At 36.6% G+C, this 24,878-nt stretch overlaps 1 protein-coding gene across 6 annotated transcripts in view; it reads left to right on the top strand.

Annotated features, from left to right (window-relative positions):
- AUTS2 (activator of transcription and developmental regulator AUTS2) overlaps window positions 1-24,878 on the top strand; it is a 1,446,188-nt gene that overhangs the window by 352,674 nt on the left and 1,068,636 nt on the right. For all 6 annotated transcript variants that reach the window (XM_063457388.1, XM_063457392.1, XM_063457394.1 and 3 more), the window contains exon 2: window positions 14,120-14,329. In XM_063457388.1, the coding sequence (XP_063313458.1) occupies window positions 14,120-14,329 (210 nt within the window). The remainder of the gene's footprint in view (window positions 1-14,119; window positions 14,330-24,878) is intronic.

Genomic DNA, 24,878 nt, shown 5'->3' with positions numbered 1-24,878 from the left:
TGTTACACTTAAAGGGTCAAATTGCAAGACATGTTCTAATTGTTTCTATGCTTCTTTGTGAGCTGTAGATTCACTTGCAAAATGCAGAAACATTTTTTGGGGGGGCAAATTTACCTTCTAGAAGATTGCTCCAGAATGAATTTGATTGACATTTGGTGTTTGATAAATATGCAAGTCTTACATAGAATTCACATGTGACAATTGATGATTGTAAATCAGATACCAAGTGAGATGAAAAATGTCAACCAAAATAACTACTATACTTTTATTTCATATACCTTTTTAAAAGCACACAACATTTTTAAAACCATCCATGCTCCTGCAAAATAATTTGCAAATTATATCCCATCTTGTTTAGAAAATAAAGTATTTTTTATATATATTTTGAAGTGTATTTATTAATTTAACTGTTTAAAATAGTCTTAGTTTAGCTATAGAGAAAGAGTAATTCTGTTTTCATCTAGGCTGTTGTGTAAGACAGTAGATCGTTCTACGGTACAATGCATCACTCTAGACATCTCAAATAAGAATTTGATCTTAGTTAGTTAAAATGTCCTGTAAATCACAAGAGGCTGAAGGTGTGAAGCAGTAAATGCAATGAAAATACACATAAATATAGTTCCTCTTTAAATTGTACTTGCACCATCTGCCTCTGAATTGTCAACATATTTTTAGCTAAGTAGATGTATTTCTTTATATATAACAGCTGTCACTGCATTATACTATGCAGTAACATATCAACACTACAAAAGACTTAGTAAGTACATTACAACAGGGCATTGTCAACCTTTTATGTTTGGCCAGACTATTTGAGCATTGCTTGCTAACCTTGTCTTTGCCCTCTTGACAAAACAGCTGCCATTTTGGATTAACATCAAAGTCAACAGAACATAGATAATATCAATGACAGGGATCCGTATGGTGTAGTTACAGTTTGATATTTGACAACAAAATAAACAGAAATATCTTGTGAATTTCTGTAAGAGTTATGTTTTAACCTTAGTGTTATTTCTATTGATTCTATTGTCACTCTTTGCAGATGACAAAAGATCACCAACACTATCATGAATTCCAATACTCATATATAATGTTGATAAATCTTTCTTGCACTGGAATTTTTCTGTTTTAGTACATCAGGAATAATGTTTGTGTTGGATTAGCAATATCAGTCATCAGTTATGGGGCACAACGGTTCAATATCAACTGTTGCTCACATCCTACAGCTCTTCCCTCCCACATGTGTTTCTTCCTGGGGTGCACTAAGCAATTGTCTTTCTGATAAACAGTAGCCCAAATTGTTTTCTCTTTCTAATCAGAGCTCCATTAGTTATAAAATACAGGAAACCAAGTTTATGCTTCTCACACACTATATACATGCTGGATGTGTCATAGTGAGGTAGGCATGGCATTTTCTTTTCATAAATGGCGTTCTTCTCCTTGCATAATTCATTTTTAATACCAGTCCCTCTGGTATTGATTTTGACTTTTTTTTTGGGGGGGGGGGGGGGGGGGGGTGGTGAAAGGGGTCCCATAAATGTGACTGCCTTCTTTCCTCTCTTCTCCTTAGGTCTTTTTTTAAGTAATAATTGCTGGTGCTTAGTCTGGTTGTGTTGGCTTGACGTTTGGTTGACTGTCTTCTATGGTGTCTCTGGTGCTGGAGAGGAGGTGTGCTGGCTTTTTGTCTTGCCTTATTTGCTTTTTCTCTCTCATGCTATGTAGTCAATGTGCCTTTGGGATTAAATGTTTTTTTTTTTTTTTGGTAAATATACTTTAATTATTGCCACAGTATGTTTGCCTGATGTCAATCTCATTTTCTTCGATTATATCTCCTTATTGTAAAATCTTTACACAAGTAAATAATGTAAAAAAAAATATTTTAGGGGGGCGGGATGAAAACAACAAAAACAAGGTGGGGCTCCACCACAGTATAGGCAGGTACAAAGTATTAACTCTAAGTCTAGGTGTGTAGAACTGAAGTCCAGTAGAAGTCTCCAAGGCCAGGGAATTGTGGTTCTTGCACTTTTCAAATATTCATATATATAGGAGAAGGCAAAAAGAGGGGAGAAAGGATAATAGTGCAGTATGTTTATTCAAAGTGCCAATATAGAGATAAAGTAATAGAGTTTCTACTCACATTTAGCAGAGCTTAAGAGCTCTGGTATGTATGGCATACAGTGGTATAATCCCTGCTTGTTGGATATATTGTGAGTGTCCTCTTGTATATAGTGGTATCAAGGGCCCAGAAAGGGGGCGATAAGAAATGGAAACAATAATGGTGCAGTATGTTCCACAGTGGGTAAATAAAATGATAACATATAATGATTACATTCACTTTGAGTAGAGCTTAAGCCAGCTTTGGTGTGGTAAGCGTACAGCGGTACAACCCCCGCTTGTGGGATATATGGTGAGTGTTCTTAAAGATGGTGGTATCAGGAATCCAGAGAGAAGATAAAGGAATGAAAAAAAATAAAATAAAGTAACAATAGTGCTCTTAATAAAATATTTATAATCAATAAAATATAATGAAATTTACTCACAAAGGGTAGAGCAGGCTAACTGCTCTATGAAAACAGCATAGGTGGTATGATCCCCACCTGGGATTCTTTGGAGTATGGAGAGAAAGTAGTTGGTGCCAGGTCGTTGTAAAAGGTGAATAAAAGATGATGGTACAAGTGAAGTAAAATGACCAAAATCTATTTATTAATAATTAAGTACATCCAAACGCGTTTTGCCTTCAGGCTTTTTCAATGGAGTAAAAACATACAACCTGGCTACCTGCTTTTTATATAGGAGTGACAGTAATTAAAAATAGCGGCAAAATTCATCAGCCAATCACCAAATGATGTGGTTATAAATTTAGTGGGTCGGGGCCTGGGTGGCATGGCGACTGGCTGCACATTGATTAAGCTCTTAACTGGACAGCCAGCCCACTATTAGCACCTTACACGGTTATTTATCGCTATCTGATGCCCCGGGGGCTCAACTAGAGGTAACCTCCCACCGCCATCCATATACCCAGAAGGCTGACTGGATCCCGGAAAACCCATGGGCCCACGATCCAGATGAAGGGATCAATGCACTACAGGCATAGGATCCCACAAAGGCTTTGGGCCAAAGACGGAGACCTTGCGGACCCACATCCTGACGGCAGGAGATAGCACCCAGACCCCACAGACACAGAAGTCAGGTGAGGGGAGAACAGCAGTGTCCTACCAACCAAAGCGTGGACTGCCACAAAGCCTGAGGGGACTGCCATATGCCGGAGTCGACTGACAGCATGGCCTCTCCTGAAAGATGTCAAAAGAGTGGCTGAGTCTAAGTGACATCTCTATACATCTTTCAATATGCTTGTATTTTCTGTTTGGTTTTATTTAGGCCTGTTGCCCGCTTATTTTTTTTTAACATGGACAAGCTACTTAGGGCACATCCCCCGCATAGCTAGCGGGCAAATATCCATAGGCCGCTGTGGTAATCATGGTGCACTACTATGCCCTTCTACACCCATGCTGCTTTTATTTAACTTTACGTTATTGTTGACTATCTGGTTGCATGCATATATCAGAGTATATTCTGCATAATGTTGGGGTGCCCCAGGGGTTAACCTAGCTAGTAGCATAGCTCAGGCTCTCCTACGCAGCTTCATTACATTTATTATACATGCACGCACCAGGCTTACACTTCGATAGAAAAGTATAATTAATGTGTGTTAATCTCGCCTATACTTGAGGACAGCCAGCTGAGTTACTATACATTATCCTGTACCTAGCCTGACCTAAATTGAATTATACTTCTGTAGCATAATCTTACTTCGCATACCTGCTAGATTACACAGGAGTGACCCATCAGTTACATTATGCTTGTTTACCCTTCTACAAAATGTGCATTTCTTTTCTATGCTACAAATGGTATGCTTTGTCTACTTATTTGATTGCTACTCCTGTTGGGGCATGGCAAGAATGCTTGTTACAATATATATATATATATATATATATATATATATATATATATATATATATATATATATATATATATATTTGAGACCCTGTCTGAAACATTTTAAGAAAAGTAATGCTATAGACATAAAACAGAAAAACTGCTATGTTTCCATTATTGCAGGTTTAATCCAGCCTCTAGTGACTGTCTTCCTGACAGCCGCTAGAGGCGCTTCTGTGACGCTGGATGTGAAATTCACATCCAGCATGCAGAACGTCCATAGGAAAGCATTGAAAAATCCCCTCCACTCGGGAGCTGACGTCAGCGGGGGAGGAGAGGTCACCAGCGCCGAGGGAGACCAACGCGCAATATAAATGTAAGTGGCTGAAGGGGTTTTAACCCCTTCAGTGCCATGGAAGGGGGGTCCTGAGGGTGGGGTGGTCCTAGGGATACTATAGTGTCAGGAAAACGAGTTTGTTTTCCTGACACTATAGTGATCCTTTAATGCAATGTACAAAAGCTGATGGGACTTTGGCTGAAAAATTATTAGTATAAATTAGTGTTACATTTGATATATTTGCATTTTTTTTATTATAATACATATTATAAGAGTAAAATATAATTACCAACAACTGAGTAGCCAAGTAAAACAAGCCAAAAAAGAGATGGATAACTTAAACTGAAATTTCATCTTCACTACATGTCAAGCAGCCAAGGGAAAAATCAATATTTATCTGTGAGTTATTGCTGTAAAGATATCATATATTTGTGACTGGGAGCAGTGGTATAAATCAAATATAAAAAAGACATACAGTACGAATGCAAAGTTTAGTGGATGAAAGTTTCTGTAATTTTTGCTTATTGTTTTGTGTGCATTTTACATTCTTATTCTTTATTTTTGTGTATAGATTAAATTAAACTAAAGAATCATGTGTTACAGCAGTATAAGCCCCTCTTGATTTGTGAAAAGTGTGTTGTTCAATGGCTTGCAACTAGAATGGATTTAATAGGTATTTCTACTCAGGGCCGGACTGGCCCACCGGGATACTGGGAAATTTCCCGGTGGGCCGCGGCACCTGGGGCCGGGCAGGCAGCTGGCTGACCTGCGGCTGCTGGCTGGGGGAGCCGTTCTGGTGGCCGCTGGCTGGGGGAGCTCTTTTGGCGGCCGCAGGGGGAGCAGGCTGTTCTGTCTCTGCTCCCCCGCCCCAGCGTGCCGCTTAATGAGACCGCGGCCGGAATATGACGTCATATTCCGGCCGCGGTCTCATTAAGCTGCACGCGAGGGCGGGGGAGCAGAGACAGAATAGCCTGCTCCCCCTGCGCCGCCAAAAGTGCTCCCCCAGCCAGCGGCCACCAGAACGGCTCCCTCTGTGGCCACCAGAAGAGCCAGCTGAGCTCCCCCATGCAGCCACCATCAAACTGAGCTCCCCATGCGGCCGCCAGCACAAAGGTAAAAATTATGTGTGTCAGTGTGAGTGTATGTGTGTGTGTCATGGTGTGTGTGTGTCTGCCTGTGTCATTGTGTGTGTGTGTCTCTGTCTGTCATGGTGTGTGTCTCTGTCTGTGTCATTGTGTGTGTCTGTCTTTGTCATTGTGTGTGTCTGTCTCTGTCTGTCATGGTGTGTCTGTCTGTGTCATGGGGTGTGTGTGTGTCTCTGTGTCATGGGGTGTGTGTGTGTGTCTCTCTGTGTCATGGTGTGTGTGTGTCTCTGTATCATGGTGTGTGTGTCTGTCTGTGTCATGCAATGTGTGTCTGTGTCATTGTGTGTGTGTGTCTGTCATGTAATGTGTGTATGTGTGTGTTATGGTGTGTGTGTGTGTGTCAAAGTGTGTGTGTGTCTTTTTTAAGGTGTGTGTCTGTCATGGTATGTGTGTGTCTCTGTCATGGTGTGTATGTCTGTGTCATGGTGTGTCTGTCTGTCATGGTGTGTGTGTGTGTTTCTGTCTGTCACGGTGTGTGTGTGTGTTTGTCATGGAATGTGTGTGTGTCTGTCTGTGTCATGTAATGTGTGTGTGTCTGTCTGTGTCACAATGTGTGTGTGTCTGTGTCACGGTCTCTCTGTGTCGTGGTGTGTGTGTGTCTGCATGTGTCATGTAATGTGTGTCTGTGTCATAGTGTGTGTGTGTTTGTGTCATGGTCTGTCTGTGTTATGGTGTGTGTGTGTGTGTCAAAGTGTGTGTGTGTCTTTTTTAAGGTGTGTGTCTGTCATGGTATGTGTGTGTCTCTGTTATGGTGTGTATGTCTGTGTCATGGTGTGTCTGTCTGTCATGGTGTGTGTGTGTGTTTCTGTCTGTCACGGTGTGTGTGTGTGTTTGTCATGGAATGTGTGTGTGTCTGTCTGTGTCATGTAATGTGTGTGTGTCTGTCTGTGTCACAGTGTGTGTGTGTCTGTGTCACGGTCTCTCTGTGTCGTGGTGTGTGTGTGTCTGCATGTGTCATGTAATGTGTGTCTGTGTCATAGTGTGTGTGTGTTTGTGTCATGGTCTGTCTGTGTTATGGTGTGCGTGTGTGTGTCAAGGTGTGTGTGTGTCTTTTTTAAGGTGTGTGTCTGTCATGATATGTGTGTATCTCTGTCATGGTGTGTGTGTCTGTGTCATGGTGTGTCTGTCTGTCATGGTGTTTGTGTTTCTGTCTGTGTCACGGTGTGTGTGTGTCTGTGTCACGGTCTGTCTGTGTCATGGTGTGTGTCTGTCATGGTATGTGTGTGTCTCTGTCATGGTGTGTATGTCTGTGTCATGGTGTGTCTGTCTGTCATGGTGTGTGTGTGTGTTTCTGTCTGTCACAGTGTGTGTGTGTGTGTTTGTCATGGAATGTGTGTGTGTCTGTCTGTGTCATGTAATGTGTGTGTGTCTGTCTGTGTCACGGTGTGTGTGTGTGTGTGTGTGTCTGTGTCACGGTCTCTCTGTGTCGTGGTGTGTGTGTGTGTGTCTGCATGTGTCATGTAATGTGTGTCTGTGTCATAGTGTGTGTGTGTTTGTGTCATGGTCTGTCTGTGTTATGGTGTGCATGTGTGTGTCAAGGTGTGTGTGTGTGTGTCTTTTTTAAGGTGTGTGTCTGTCATGGTATGTGTGTATCTCTGTCATGGTGTGTGTGTCTGTGTCATGGTGTGTCTGTCTGTCATGGTGTTTGTGTTTCTGTCTGTGTCACGGTGTGTGTGTGTCTGTGTCACGGTCTGTCTGTGTCATGGTGTGTGTCTGTCATGCTATGTGTGTGTGTATGTGTGTTTTTACTCACCTTTTTTTTTCCCCCACGTCGTGCTGGTCTCCCCTCAACTGGCCCTGCCCTGCAAAAAAAATCTATGCCAGCCCCATAAGTGTGATTGCGCCATATATTGTCGCATGTAATATGTAAGGCTATGTCTTGCCACCCTAGATGATTGATTATATATATATATATATATATATATATATATATATAAATATATATATATATATATATATATATATATATATATATATATATATTGCTTATTCCAATATAAAATATTGGTCCTTCCTGTGTCAGAGCGGATTGGCTGAGATCATCAACATATATATATATATGTATGTATATATTGTATATATAATCAATCATCTAAGGTGGCAAGACATAGCCTTACATATTACATGCGACAATATATGGCGCAATGACTTATGGGGCTGGCATAGATTTTTTTTCCAGGGCTGCTTTGGAATCCCCAGTCCGGCCCTGTTTCTACTATTATATTTGCACAGTATACTTCACACTTCGAAGGTGTAAATATTTTTATTTTTGATTTAGCCATTGTCAGTTCATATCCTGGATCATAAAACTAAAGGCTGAGTTTGGCAGTAATTACAGTTATGAGTCTTTATGGGTACATCTCTACCAATTTTACACAGCTGGAGCCTGCAATTTTCCTCATTCTTCAAGCCCTTGAATGTTGTATTCATCAAGATCCTTTGTATTATACCTTGACAAAACACAGCGCTTGACATTTCTTTAGAAAATGTGAACATAGTGGTTAACAAGCCATAAATGATATAACAATATATTATATAAAACCAATTATAATTATGAACTATCATAAATAGCATAGTATACACAAATAATAAAGAGAAAAAAATCTGTGGAAGTAATCCCGTACCCACGCCTCCCAAAATGATTTTACAACATATGGCATCCCAGTAGGACATCATGAATTTAAATATTTTATCCTCTGGGTATTATAACAGACAATTAGAGTTGAATTTGTTGGTGAAATGCAGTGATTTGATCAGTTCAATTTTTTAAGATGTGTTTGTCCTCTGAGAGCCAGCGGATCAACATAGTTTACTATGTTATCTCTGGAAATTAATGATTGGCTTTTAATTTAGCAACTTTTTATCTACTCTTCCTTTAATGAATATATACACACCCATCATGTTGACAATTATAGTATATTTCTCTTTGAGAAGCATCTAATTGGCGAGCATGGCATTTGAAAGGCATGCACAGTAGGGTCCTTCTCTATCAAAAGTAATGGATTGTTCAAAAGTCATCATCATATGAGTTGATCAGCTGCCTTACCAAGACCTGGATGGTGTTGGATTAAAGGTGATCTTCTTCATTCATTTTGGATTGCATGTCTGGTCTTGAAAGACCAGCGAGAATCAAATTGCACTAGCCAGATTGAGATATAATAAGAGTGTACAAGTGTTTTAGTTCTATCAGATATTGGGAAAGGGCAGCAAAAAGCTATGTTTTAAAATAGACGTGAAAGGATTTTGCCGATTGACTGGATGAGGAAAGTTAAAAAGAGGTCACCAGCACAGAAAGTCTGCAGTGTGACTTAATAGGAGTATGAAACATGTTAAGATATAAGTAATGAAACAATCAATTATCCCCACTAAATTTTAGAATATATTAGCAAGATATAACTATTATTTACATGAAAGAAACCAAGGTTACTTGCTAGAAGAAATCTACACTTATTTTTGTTTTTACTTTTATAGATTAAAAAAAAAAAGTTCTACTAACACCCAAGTAATTAATAGAATTTCAGAATGGACCCAATAATGATAGAAATGTCCATAACCCAACTTGATCTTGAGCTAATGAAAAGCATCTGATAAATAGAAACAGCTTAATTGATGACTTGAGCAAGATCGTTGGACTAATGTTGTGATATAAGAAAATATTTCATTAAAGGAACACTATAGCGTTAACAATATAGAAGGGAATTCCTTAAACTATAGTGCCCTTAAGATAGGGTAAGCGGAAGTAACAACACAAATGGAAGCCGGCATAAAACCGCCAACTACGGACTATTTAAAAGGAAACCCACAGACATTACAACACAGCAGCAACTGAGTAAGCCTCTAAACGAGGCGAAACGCATTTTGCACCAAAAATGACTTGACTAAAGGACTGTACCTTCATACTGTAAGGTTTTATACTTTACTTTTTAATTGATTGTGCACTTATAATAAAGCACTTTATACTTCAACCGATTATTGAGAGGAAATCCTATTACTTGAGACCTCCTATCAACATAAAGAAGGTGGGAACCTTTATATCCGACAGAGCTGGAAGTTTGAGCCTTATCTATTGGCTCCATGCTTTTTCACCAACTATTTGCACCTTATTATTTAAGATTGGCAATATTGCACTATTATCTGTCTTTTTACATTTTATTTTTTGGATTATACCTGTCCAAGAACTGTTTTAAAACCAAAATAAGAGAGATACTCCACCTTACATTTTATGTACATACAAAATGTAGTTTAGACTCACATTCACACACCATACAGCTTCTAGACAATTCCCATGCAGTTTAGACAAAAAATGTTTATGTAGTACACGAAGACATCTCTTTGAATTTTTTCTGACAAAAAATGTATTTGATAAATTAAAGCACCAAAGTAGCAAGCAGCCCTTACCACCCTTCCCAGCCAGGCATTATTGGTGGGCCCCGGTGCCATTGCACCCGGTGCACCTGCAAAGTTCTGCCCCTGGCAAACAGTAAAAATGTACCATCAACAGAGCAATATACATATATATCATTTGACTTACATAACTACACAGTAATCAAGGTTGAAAAAAAGCCTCAAGTCCATCAAGTTTAACTTTCCATACACCTGTTTCTGTGGTTTATCAAAAAGAAGGCAAAAATAAAAACAAATTAAAAAAAGTTACATTTTGCATTGCAATGCATTTTAAATTAACCACAATCCGGAAAGAAATGTATCCTTCATTCCAAAATGGCAATCAGATATCATCTTAGACCAATATGCTGTTACACCTACATTAATTATTATACATTGTAATAGTCTGTTTTTCCAAAATTAAAAAAAAAAAGCTTTTTTAAAAGACTGCAGAATCTTTGCAAAATGGGAAAAGGTTGTTTTTTTTTTTGTTTTTTTATTAACTTTCATTATAAGTATCAGCATAAGCAATATTTTCTTACATGCATCAGGTTCTTTTTATTCCACTTTGCAGAGTGAATAAAGAAATGTGATAGGAATGTTGTCAGTATTTAAAAAAAGTATTGGAACGCATTTAATTCTGTGTAATTTTGTGATAAATCTTACTGGTAATCCTCTTATTGTTCTGTTATCATGTCGTTATTGATTTTTCCCTGAATGAGAACATGCTGTTAAATAAATGTAACCATTAACCATGGGCCTTTAGACAGCTAGACGCTCTTTTCTAAAGGGGAAAACATTCTTCTACAAATGAGTTTATTTCAATCACTTGAATAGAGCAGACAGACTCACACATGTCTCTGTAGGTGGCTACTGCTTCCTTTCCACTGTTACAATGGTCAAGGGACAGATACATAATGTAGATATCATTTATCTTAAATTAAGACTGTAAGACTCGTATACCTGAATACTCAACATCACTCATTAGTGATTAATGAAAATTGGTTCTAGAGGTTTGTCTTGTAATAGTAACTGTGAGAAACCAACAGGTGTGTATTCCAAATATTTATATTGTATTATATCCTTTGTTAACAGAGCACTAGTACTTGCTGTATGTGATAATTAATAAAACAAGAATTGAAAATGTCAAATTAAAAATTAGGCAAACTTACATTACTCTTTTCAGTTCACCTCTATACCCTGTTTTGTTATAAATGCTGTGATATTTTTCATGTTTTGCTCTCTCACCCAAGAGAATAATCTATATGTAATCTGTAAGCTTTTAGCAAATGTTCTAATTATTATATGATTTTTTCTTGCTTTCCATAAGTTATGATTTTCTGCAATATTTGCAATTATAACGTGCGTTTATCACTCTAGAAGGTGTTGTAGGTTAATTTAATGCAGCATATTGTTAAATTCTAATTTGATAAAAAATTAATTGAGTCTTTTCCACTGTCTATGTTTCAATTCAAAAACTATTTTCTTGTTGACGTGTTCTCAGAATGACTTGTTGCTAACAGCGCTGTTAATCTAATCTGACAACTACTTTGTTTGTTTTTAAAGTTTGGTTTTTTTCAAGCCTCCTGGGTTAGTTCCAAAATCTGCCTTCCGAGCAAAATTAGAGTGTCTAATGTACTTAGCCATTTGTGCTCTGAGCATGTCTAATTTCCAGGGCTAGCATTGTTTTTGTTATATCATGTCTTTGTTTAGTCCTACCAGGGGTGTTTGTGAAAACCAAAGTGACACTAGCGTAGCCAAAATACTTGATTTGCCTTCCGTGAGATTAAATATGACATTCAAAAATGAATGACTGTTGAACATTAGAGGCATTTTGGATCTTGTGTCAACTTGCATTAGATGGTTTTGTCTTAAATAAATGTGTAAGTGATCTGTGCTTTTAAATAAATCATGGTTTCGTGTCATTCGGTGTTATAACAAGAAAAAGTGTCAAGTTGATTGATTTGATATCCCTCTATGGTATACATTTTTCTTGTAGAACTACAAAAGCATAGATCAAGAGATGAATGGGTTTTAAATATATTGAATTTTCACCCTTTTGTCACAATGAGTTGGTGTATCACAATTATATGATATATGATGCATAAATATATATTCTTTGTTACAAAGAAATGAGACAAACAGCTATAAAGTCAATGTTTTATACCAGGCTTCCCCAAACTCCGGCCCTCCAGATGTTGCAACTCCCATGATTCTCAGCCTATCTATTTCATTCATAGAATCACGGGAGTTGTAGTTCAGCAACATCTGGAGGGCCGGAGTTTGGGGAAGCTTGTTTTATACACTCTATCGGCTTTCAATTTGGGCCTACATTTACAAATTGTCCAAATGATTCAGTACTGTTAGAAAAACTTATCTAAATAAATCACATAGACTTTGGTGAAGTTTTTCCAACAGGTCATAGTCTGTAGATCTATTTCTGATCTCAAGCCCATCTCACCAAAGATGTTTAAAACCCATGGGTTTTTTAATTCCTCAAAAGCATTTTTAGATGTGCACTATTCTCACTATTCTCACTATTAGTCAATTATTACAAAAATAAATAGGGCTGTGTCACATATAGTGTAAATATTGTTTTATGTTATATACAGTATATTAAATAATAAATTGTCTTTTGATTTTTATTTTCTTATTAAATCCTTGCCATGTTGACAAATATTTCAAATGATCTTTAAACATAATAGTAATTATTCCTGCATTTGCATCTGCGTTTCAGTGCTTTAGTTACATACAAAAGGCAAACCTCTGTTTTATAGGTAAAGCTATATTCAATATTTAGCAAATATTATAAATTGTGTCTGACTGAATATACATTGCAGTTGTCCCAAAAATGTAATGCACTGTGGCTGTAGCAGGTTCTCAACCTGTTTTGCAACTTTCCAAAAAACAGCCAACTCCTCAGGGAAAAAAAAAATCCAAACTGTGTATGATACATTTTATGACCACCACGATGATGACGTTTCTTTTTGATTTAATATTTATGGATAAGCTTTCCAAATGATTTAATAGTTTTAGATAACATTTTCTAAATTATTTAATATTTTGAAAAATATTTTAATATTTAGATTTTTATATTGATTTATATATATATATATATATATATATATATATATATATATATATATATATATATATATATATAAATAATGTGTTTTTTTATAGTTTAAAATATGGAATTATCCAAAAATATTAAATCATGAAAAAAGCTTATTCAACAATATTAAATCAAGGCCTTATTTACTAATATTAAATATGTTATCGAACCTTGATCCTTTGCATTACCACTATAAACATTGTTTGGGTGATAGAATCTGTTTCTAGTTCTGTATGGTATGTTGCTATATACAAATTCTCCTGCTTTGATGGCTAGGGATTTACACTAGACTGATGTATCTAAGCATTTATTGAGTTAACTATGGACAATGAGTTTAGTCAAATCCTATGATTTCATGGCAGTCCTAGTATATCATCAGTCATAAGCAGGTTAAAGTAAATTAGTCATCCAAAAGTAATATGGTATCACTTTATAAAGAATAATATTTCAGATGTTTTGCGGATGGCAGGTCCCCCTTATAGAGCACATGCCTAGAGAAAGAGATCAAGTGACAGCAGATGACGAATATAGATTGACATCAGATCAGTTGTTGCTGCTTGTAGCAGTGATTTCCTCTGGTTGTCTTTGATCAAACCTATAACTCAATAGTACTTTATGGCCTGAGGTGTGTGTCTGAAAAACCAACAGATTGCTCTGTCTTATATCATTATTTTAACACTGGCCACCCCCATTTCCCCAGAATTAACTAGACTCAGATGATATCAGTACTGCATTGTTAGTAAAGCTTCTATATTTACCAGTACATATATGAATCAGATGCTTTGTTATTAAAGGGAAATGTCACTGGTCGTGATTTTTAATATCATATTTACATATCCCTGTATTTAACAAATGTGTATTTCGGAAGTTAAAAATTTAAATTAAGTGTAAATTTAAAAGAAATTAGAGAATGTCATGAAAATTGGTTTACATAAGTTATAAATGATTTTCACTGTTTTATTCAATGGTGTAGTTTCCAAAGAAGTGGCAGTGTTTATTTAACTGATGTTCTTTATTATATTAAACTTTACTGTAATTTTCATTATACTATAATCGGGGAGGGTGAAAATTGGACATTTAAAGCTACGTTTTGTACTATAACCTGTGAATTTCATTTTATTTGGGTTCTAGATCAGATTGAGGAAAATAGTGTTTCTAGTTAGTAAATGTTCTCTAATATGACTTATGTTATTTATTTTTTTCCAGAAGGAAGGGATCTTGATATCAGAAGATAACACTGTTAGTCACCAGTCGTCACCTCTTACCAAAAAGAAAAGAGATATACTCACTAATGGACTTTCTTACACATCACGAAAGAACAACAAATGCAGCCACAACTATGATTCAGACAGAGAAAATGACCGAAATCTTTGCCAACAATTTGGAAAGAAGAGGTTCCAGAAAAAACACAAGCAGGTAGAATTTAACAATTTTACAGTTACATGGGGTTGATCTAATGCAGATGACTTCAGGTCTGGTTTCACTGTAGCAAAAGCAATGTGACTTGTGATATTTGTAAACGTTGCATCTGCTGTATATTTTCCTAAGACAACCTCCTGACCTGTTTAATTCAACTGAGGCAATATTCATGCTCATTTATGTTCTGCTTTATTAGCCTCTGACTAAGACCCAGCTGCTGTTGTAAGTGCTATAGAAAAAAAAGGCAGTATTCAGCTCCCACCTGTAATTCAACTTGGACTGTTAAGCCTCTATCATTGCTGTGGTTTTATGGCCTGGTGAAGTCACTTGCTCTTGGTGTCAATGACATCATTAACCTTAAGTCCACTTTCACCCACTCAAGTCAGACATGACCCATTGGGGCCTCATTTCCTAAATCTTGTTTGTGGTTTAGACTGCTGGAGAGCTGCTGAAATGAGAAATCTGGCATCTTTTTTCCACTGTTCAGTTTTACAAATTGGGAGTTACACAATAGATTTTGCCGGAGGCTGTTGATTTAGTTTTTGTGTGGATTTGTTTTTGTAGAAACATGAGTTTAACACAGGGGTCCTCAAACTCCGGGCCCCCAGATGTTGCTGAACTACAACTCGCATGATTCTCTGGCTATCTATGCAATTCAAAGAATCATGGGAGTTGTAGTTCAGCAAAATCTGGGGGGCCAGAGTTTGAGGACCCCTGGTTTAACAGAAGCTAGAATAAAGTTTCATGTAGGTTGTTAGATTTTAGAAGATATTTTTAATGCAATTGCTATTTTGGATATTTTGTTTATGATGTGGATTTAATGTTAAATATATTCGTTGATGGATAGTGATCTGTAGTATCCTGTGTTACATAAAACATATTGACATTTACTGTTCACATTTACAGCTATACTATGCACATGGATATTAGAAAATAGGTATCCATCTACCTGCTCTAGACAATCATGCCATTTATTGCTGATCTGACACAATTGAATTTAACTGAAAAATAATATATATATTATTTTATATTAGATGATAGATTATTTTAATCATTATGTATTTGATAGTAAGCAAAGGCAAATGGCTGGTAGTGTCTGAAAAAATGATCTATACAAAAGCTGGTTCAAAATATATTTGATAAAAATGTTCTTCTGTTTCTCTGAATGGGTTTTATATGCTTCCACCGTGCACCCGTTTCCATAATTTCTTGTTTTACTTGCAATGCAATTTGATTTCCAACATATTGAATTTTCTACCAGTTTCAAGTATGTTTGTTACGTGGTTGTACTGACAGATTGCACACATTCAAATGTTGCTATTGTATACATATAATAACAACTGCGCAAGTAAAATACCCATCTTCCAGTAAAATTGGCACTTGTTACGACAAAGTGGAATATTGATGATGCACGTTGGTTGGTGTTGACAGATACATCTTGTGGGTGAGACATATGCAAACCATATACAGTAATCATTTGGAAGTCTGTGATATACAGTGCACATGGCAAATATTATTACAAAGATCTATTGGCTACTAAAATCTTCACTCAACACTGCTTAGATGCATAAAAGCAGCTACTAAGGAACAATGAAGATATTTTTATTAGGTCAATATGTTGGAGTGAACAAAAATCAATATTTTGAGAAAGTGACATCTCTGAGATATCTATGTGAATTAAAATGTAAACTAGTTGTTTCCAGTGACTCATCATGAATGCTGCTTAAATAAATAATAATAATAACCTCCAACTACAAAATTTCCTAAATGTATACACTCCCAAGAGAAAATAGTCAAATATAAATAATGAATGGTCCATCTCATGGTAATGAGTTTTTGAATACCACACCATATATTCATATACATATCTATCAATATATATATATTTAAAATATTGATTTTCTCACCCCTCCTGGGTGATATATGTTCCTCGTTCTTGGGTTTTCTACCAGAGACCTGGGAGTGTGAGGGTTTTGCCCAGTATCTTAGCTGTTCCTGGACTGCAATCTCAGTTGTTACACCTGAAATCTATTGAAGCCACTCACCCAACTTGGGGGTCACAGCTCCCAGAGCTCCTGTCACAACTGGGACTACTTCTGTCTTCACTTTTCACATCCTTTCTAGCTCCTCTTTCAGTCCTTGATATTTTTCCACCTTCTTAAGTTCCTTCTTCCTAATAGTATAGTCATTGGGTATTGCCACATGCACTACCACCTCATTCTTGGTTGTCAGGTTGGTTGACCAGTACTTGCTTGTCTTGTCTGTCTGGATCTAAAAACCCCACAGGGTCTTAGCCCTATCATTCTCAACTGCCCTTTGTGATATCTCCCATATGGACTTAGGCAGGTCCAGCCCATATTCAGTGGAGATATTTTAGTACACATGCCCAGCAACTTGGTTGTGCCTATCTGTGTATGCTGTCCCTGTTAACATCTTGCACCCAGCTGCTATGTGCTGGATTGTCTCAGAGGCCATTTTTCACAGTCTGCACCTTGCCTGGTGTGGTAGACCCTATCAACATAATATGTATAGATGAAATACTCTCAGCACATACCCTTAGCTAAGTATAAACCACACCAAAGGTAGTTACAAACCAGCATCTTCCAAAAGCACTCAAATATACTTAAAGTGGCAATACAGCACAGAATCAAGAACAAAAAGGAAGAATAAACAGCAGATAGCAATACAAGCTTAAAAATTGACACCTATCAACAAACATATACAATAATAATAACAACAACTATTTGTAAGAAGAAATGTTAGAATGCAAGGTAGAAACAATTAGGTAAACCAAGCCTATATGCAACTCCGCTGGGGAGTCTGGGAGAAGAGCAATGGAAGTCACACCTCTCCTCCTGACATCATCAGGAGGGGCTGGCCGACCTCACTGGCTGCTCTGTGTGCTGGCTGCTGGCTGCTGGCTGCTGGCTGCAGGGAGAGAGAGGTAAGTTGAAAAATCTGAGTCCGCAGCCAGAGGCAGGAGATTCGGATATTTCCGCACCCCTGCTCTAGTGCCCTTATGGACACGCCAGCCCTGGCTATATTAAATAGGTAGACCCATAAGCCTGCTGCAGAAGTAGACGCATTTAATCTGGATACTAATAACCAGCTAACAAACCTAGAGACATCAACCATAAAATTTTTTGTATATGTATACAGAATTTGTTCTCACTTAGTCCCTAGTTTGCTTTTAGATATTAAATCTATTTAACATACATTTTAAAATACACAACTCTACTTGTGCATGGTTTTAAGAGTATTACATTCCCATCAAACCTTCTTAATCTAGATCTGATCTAGAGCATTGCAATGACTCCCTGTCTGTTCTATATACAATATTCAGGTTTGCAAATAAATAGTACAGTGAGCAGACATGTATTCTCATGAGATACAAGGTATATATTCTCCTGAGATAGTTCTCTAATTGCAACATTAATATAGAAAACAAAATGATATAGTATTTAGATTAAACATATCCCTGCTTATGTTTTATGCAAATCCGCTTGCCATTAGAACAGGTAGCATAATTTATTCATCAGCTTAACCCAGAGCTTTGACACCTCTTAGATCTGTAATCTCTCATCAGTACACCAATTACAGCGTACTCTTTACTCGTAATATGCACATTGCTCAACCTTTAATTTTCATTTCGACTTTTAACAAATATATTTATTAAATGTCTAGAAATTCGAGAACAGGAGGTAATTAAGCGCTACACTGTACTATAGCATATGGAAACTATTAGAAGCAGTATTTTAAAATAAACAAGATATACAGTTTGATATATTATAAAAATGCAGTTAGCAAAACTAACTATTTACAAGTCAACAAAGTAAAAAAAATACTTTATTTACTCTATTTGCCGCATTAGTAAACATTACCTGTTGTGAAAAATTGTACATATGTCTTTTAGTAGGGAACAAATAACTCACTTGAACATTGAGGACAGTTTTTCTATTTCACATAGCAGTACTTTATAGTGGTAGTTTATTTTTTAAAAAAAATATGAAAAAATAAGCTTATGCACACAATTATTGTGATATATCTTAACTCTCCACCCAAGGGTTTAAATGACGCTCTTTATAAACACACACACACACACAGACACACACACACACACAGACACAAACACACACATGCATGTGTTTAGAAAATGCTCTTCAAATCTTAAGATAAAAACAGTGTTATATTTTGATTTTCCACTCGAGGGTTCTAAAGGAAACCTTCTTTTCTATGAACATTTACATGTTACTGCGGACCTGAACAGATTTCACTGCAAAGTTATTTGTTAACGTGTAAATCCAACCAATCACAAGGCAGCCCTAGGCAAGACTTACTCCAGTACAGCCAACCCCTTCCCTATTCATTCATGCCCGATACACCCCAGACTTATTGTTATTAACCTCCACCACACCAGTCGAGGGGTGCAGAAGAGGTTTGGGCCATTTTCCTTATATGTACCACCTTTCACTTTAACCCTGGCACATGCCATGATACAGACAGATTTAAATGTTGTTGTGTTAGAGTACACCATTTAGCTTTACTGGACTTCAGCTTTAATATTTCAAGCTTAAAATGTGGATTTTATTCACCAAGAAAAAATGCTATACCATCTAGTGAATAAGTGACAGAAGTCTTGGTTTGTATGGTTTGCAATACATTTTTCGCTGGTTAGAACTTTGTTTCTAGAAAATCATCTTTAATATTTCAAGTTCACTCAGTGTTACATTTTCAAAGTTCTGAGGTCGATTATATTCTCTAAATTTAGAAATAAACCACCCATGGCTTGCAATGCCTTAACTGTGTCCATGTATTTACACTAGGAAAACAAACATATAGCGACCTGAAGCTAAAGTAGAGCAGGCGTTCTCTGAGGCCAAGAGATGAATTTCTGAAAACAGTTTCTAAATGCTGACAAACTATCTCAGAGATGTGTGGAAACAAGAACAAATTAGTTTAACTAAACAATCACCAGTTAAACCAAACAATTTCAAATTACAACTTGGCTTATGTCTTATGTAAATAGACGCAAGCCTCTCATTGGGGTTTTATATTAATATGCTATCTTGTAAACTTTTGAACAGAAATTACTTTTGCCAGATATAAATACATAAATAAATACAATTTTAATACCAATCATCGACTAAAGACATACAGTAAATCCACCTGTGCCACATTTACCCCATTATCTAAGACACATTCTAAGTCTTGGTTCTAGCAGCTCCAAATAATCTAAGTACTTAAAATAATCTAGCACGTTAAATAATTGTATTACAACAACAAAACTGGTCCAGCAGTGTTTTTATACAAATATCCACAACTGTAAAATAACACCCCAGAAATTAACAAAGCATCCACATTTTAACATCAAATCTCTTAGAGTGTTGCCCTTAGAGCACTATCACCACTTTAGTGATTTTAAGTGGTCATGGTGTCTGGAGTCTGTATATGGAGAGTTCAGCTTTGAAACGCTGCACTTCCAGAGGTTAACCCTTTCACTGCCAGAGGTGTAACCGTTCCTGTGGAACTCACTTCCTTCCTCCATTAGATGCTCACCCAGTCTCCACTCCTTCAAAAAAATCATTAAAAACTCACTTCTTCATAAAAGAGTATCAATTAAACTGTTAATAGCTCCCGACTGATATCTCTCTTGCAACTGTCATGAATCTAATACTATCCTTACCTTTTGTGTCACTTTACCCCATTCCCACTAGCATGTAAGCTCATTGAGCAGGGCCCTCAACCCCTCTGTTCCTGTGTGTCCAACTTGTCCGGTTACAACTACATGTTTGTTCGTCCACCCACTGTAAAGCGCTGCGGAATTTGTTGGCGCTATATAAGTAATAACATAATAATAATAATAATAGTTAGCCAGGAATAAGATTCTGTCCTGGCTAATATCAATTCTGTTAAAAATTGGCATTTGACATCAGCATCCAGAGCATGCTGGTGCCAGACGGTCAGCGGTGCTTGTCGCCACTGTCCTCCCCTCAGTCCATCCTCCCTGCCATCCATCCCTCTCTGTTTATAGGGGAGTGATATTGGGCAAGAAGGATCATGCTGAGAGAGAACTTGGCCTGGGAAAAGTGTTGTATTTTAAAGGGACACTATAGTCACCTGAACAACTTTAGCTTAGTGAAGCAGTTTTGGTGTATAGAAAATGCCCCTGCAGCCTCACTGCTTAATCCTCTGCCATTTAGGAGTTAAATCCCTTTGTCTATGAACCCTAGTCACACCTCCCTGCATGTGACTTGCACAGCCTTCCATAAACACTTCCTGTAAAGAGAGCCCTATTTAGGCTTTCTCTATTGCAAGTTCTGTTTAATTACGATTGTCTTATCCCCTGCTATGTTAATAGCTTGCTAGAACCTGCAAGAGCCTCCTGTATGTGATTAAAGTTAAATTTAGAGATTGAGATACAATTATTTAAGGTAAATTACATCTGTTTGAAAGTGAAACCAGTTTTTTTTCCATGCAGGCTCTGTCAATCATAGCCAGGAGAGGTGTGGCTAGGGCTGCATAAACAGAAACAAAGTTATTTAACTCCTAAATGACAGTGAATTGAGCAGTGAAATTGCAGGGGAATGATCTATACACTAAAACTGCTTTATTTAGCTAAAGTAATTTAGGTGACTATAGTGTTCCTTTAAGCCGTTTTTTTTCTAACTTTCTTTTGGCATTGGAAGGAGGCATACCTACACAGAAAAGGTTACTACATCCAAAACCAATGTTTTACAAAAACATTATTTTTTGGTTGGAGTAACCCTTGAAACCAACTGCCTGTCTGCATTTTTTTTCAGTACACACCTCTACGTACTATTGGTATATACCCACTAAATACTTACTATTGGGTTTGTAGATGTTTAAATCATATAACATTCTAACAATATAATATTGATTTTGCCTTACATGACATTCTTGAAAACAAAGAATTCTAAATGTTTTCTTCCTTGTGAAAGGTAAGTATAGCATATATTTACTAGTCACTAATACTCAGATGAGCTGATTTGCTGACCCTACAATGAGACAGATGTTTTCGGGGACAGCAGTCAGATTGCAGATTTGATATTTTCTGGGAGGTCATTCTACATATGTGGAGCTCAGCAGGAAAAGGCAGTCCAACCAACATTTTTTTCAACAATGCTTTTAAAAGGGGTGAGGATCCAAACAAGAGCTTGACAGATGGGTTTGGATGTCTCTTGCTGTGAGATCCCAGGAATTGCTGACAGCACTAATGACAAGCGATTTACAATGTGCTATTTACAGTTTGGGTTTGCAGTATTTCTTCAAAGTCAGTCTGCTTCTTAGCAGCTTATTCCATTACTGATGCTGGAGGTGCTAATTGAAATTGAAATTGTGGATGTGTTATCTAAAAGAAAAACTAACAATATAATAATAGTATAAAAAATAATTATAACATATGAATTGCTATAAATACATACGGGAAGCAAGGCAACCATTTTTTTTCGTACCCTGTAGATGTCACCAGAACTAAAATAGTTAACTCAGCTAATTCCAGTTTGATTGTTTCTTATAACAAATAAATGTGTTAATTTATTTCAAAGCTGTTTGAATTGTTTTCCTTATGGAGAGACAACTGTGAGTATTGTTGTAAGATATATAATTGCTCACGCCACTGTAGACATATTAGGATGGAATAATGCACGGCTGATTATGTTAAGGACAGTACAGTATTTTGAAATGGCTCAGGTAATTGAAAGTTAATTTACCATTGAATAATGCAGTGCTTATCCTGTTATAAAAATTCTGTTGATTTTCTACAAGTGGCATAATGTTTTAATCTTCCGCAGATCTTCTCTAAGGAAAATGAATCTGCTTAAAGCCTGTATAATATTCCAGCGAACAGGAAAACATCTGCTGCATTTTATCAACCAGAGTACACTGCTCACTGTTAGAATCAAACCAAAATGTTACAGAAATAAATCATTTATTTCATATAATGTTGTGTGCATACCACCAAACTTTGAGAGGTAGGAATTGGACTTGGAGGTTCAAGGTGGGGATGGCCAATGACAAATTTTCTGTATTTATCAGTGCTAAGATGACAGGCAGACCTGGAAGAGAGACAGGCAATCTTGCTCAGGCAAAAAGTACTTCCAAAGCTCTCTTGCAAGGGCAGAAATGCCCTAAAATATATCAATACAGGCACATATATAATGATGCTCTTGCATTTTATGTTGACTTTTCTCTGGTGTTCTCAGATACAAGACAAGCAATAAAAAAGGCAAATAGGTTTGTAGGACGAGTGTCAGGCCCATATTTCCCATTAGGGAGAGTTGAGACACCTGTCTGCAGGTGCCTGACCAGTAGGGGAGCCTGTTTTCAGCACTTATAATGTGCCTTTTCATTTTAAATAGGCTAGTAGGTAGAGATAAGTACCCTGGATTTGGTCTACTAACAGTTCTAACAATAACAAGCACTTATTTATATTTTGGGAAGTGCATTACTTAATTGAGAGTTTATTGAAACAATTTCTGCAGCAGTATCAATTTTCTATAAAAAAAATACATTCATTTGTATTTGGTCAACACATCCATATGGGATAACCAATAACAAACAGTAACTTGTGTTATGGATTAATTAGCCATCAACTTTAGCCAATATTCAGCTGCAGATGATTACAAGTATTTCAATACATCAATTGCTCTAGAACACTACAGTACGCATACCCCTCACCTGCTTAAATGCTTAAAGAGACAAAAGGGTTAAAGGAGAGAAATAAACCACTCCTCTTCAAAACAGATACATACACATTGTTTTTCTCTTTTGCATTGCTGTCTAATTAAGAAAAAAATTGTGAAATAAAAAAACTCAATGATAATTTCCATGTTGGAGTGCCATTTTATTAAAATGCATACTTACCCTTGCATTACATTTTTTATCATCTGGGATTTCCTACAATATCTAATATTTCATACTCTGAAAGTATTTTGCAAAAATAACCAATAATATAGATATAGAGCATAGACAGGTATAATACAGCAAACAATTTAAAAACATTTTTTTTTTATGGAAATCTGTACTAATACAAAAAAATAGAGCAGGTTTAACGCTCGTCAACCAGGCAGGGCAGCAAACCAAAGAAAAGGGATCCCTCCAACCCTTTTCACAATCAACAGAAATAACCAGAGGTTGTGCCAGAAGAATACAATACAATAATGATGTCCACAATCAAATTAAATAGTCCAGAATAAGAAAGGAAAACCCCTTTTAAATTTAAATATAAGTTATTGTGTAGATGGTAGATTCTTCTACTGGAAAGTAAGTTCCTTGGTAAGATCCATATAGATATGTAAAACAGAAAGAACAGGAAATCCAATAGTGCAATAAATCAACATAAGTGTGGTGTATATAATAAAACAGCGGTATCTTACTCACATTTAATGGAGCTATGACCAACTCCAGTTGTAGTTGTGTACAGTGGTATAATCCCCACATATGGGATATGTGGATAAGTGTCCAAAGGAGAGGTAGTTTTGTTTATTTATTTATTTAATATTGCCATTTATATAGCGCCAGCAGATTCCGTAGCACTTTACAATATTATGAGAGGGGGGATTTAACTATAAATCGGACAATTACAAGAAAACTTACAGAAACGATAGGTTGATGAGGACCCTGTTAAAACGAGTTTACAGTCTATAGGAGGTGTGGTATCAAACACATTGCGACAGGAAGTAGCAATCAAATAAGGTGGGAGTGAGCAGAGCTGCAGGTTCAGCACAAGAGTTGAGGGTAGTGTTATATGTGGAGATGGCCAGTGAGGGACAGGAGAGGGAAGGGATGGATAGTAGTTGTGAATCAATATCAGCTGACAGCTGCTGGAGGTCAATAGAATTAAGGTTCCTCCTGAGTTGATTCCAAAATGACAAGAATATAAAAAGGCAGATAACAGTGCTCTCCGTTGCAATAACATAAATGCTAAAATAATAATTGCAATAAATACTGTGCAATCTGGTTGTCACTTCTCCACAATTCACTGTTTTGGGAATAACTCCATCAAGTCTGTAAATGGAATGGAAATTACATAATACATATATTACAGTGTTGTTTGGAATTCAGGAAAAAATAAAATAAAACAATAATACAATTTTTAAAAATGTATACAAAATATACATTTCAAATTGTAATAATTTATACACTTTTGTGTGCCTAATTTATGTAAAGTATGCATGTATGTATGTATGTATGAGTGTATGTGAAATGAGGGATTATTAAGATGAATGCCACACAGACTTAATGTGTATTTGTATACTGTTTGTGAACAATTTATCTGTACTGGGGAGTGGACATCAGTGTATGGATTTTGACAAAAACCTCTAAGTAGGCCAAAATATTTTTCATCTCTTTGGAACCTCAGTACATTTTTGGAGTGCTATTTACACCTACTGTGGATGCTGGACTTCACTTTTCTATCTGCAATAATAGGAGGTTAGCAATAATTACATGTAAACATGTTTATCATAGTGTACTGATAACTTCCTTAGTTTATTTAAAACATAAATTATCTGTCTTCTATCTTCCA

Source organism: Pelobates fuscus, chromosome 1 (assembly GCF_036172605.1).
Source record: "Pelobates fuscus isolate aPelFus1 chromosome 1, aPelFus1.pri, whole genome shotgun sequence".
NCBI classification, from domain to species: Eukaryota; Metazoa; Chordata; class Amphibia; order Anura; family Pelobatidae; genus Pelobates; species Pelobates fuscus.
This window is presented reverse-complemented; position numbering and strand designations above follow the sequence as displayed.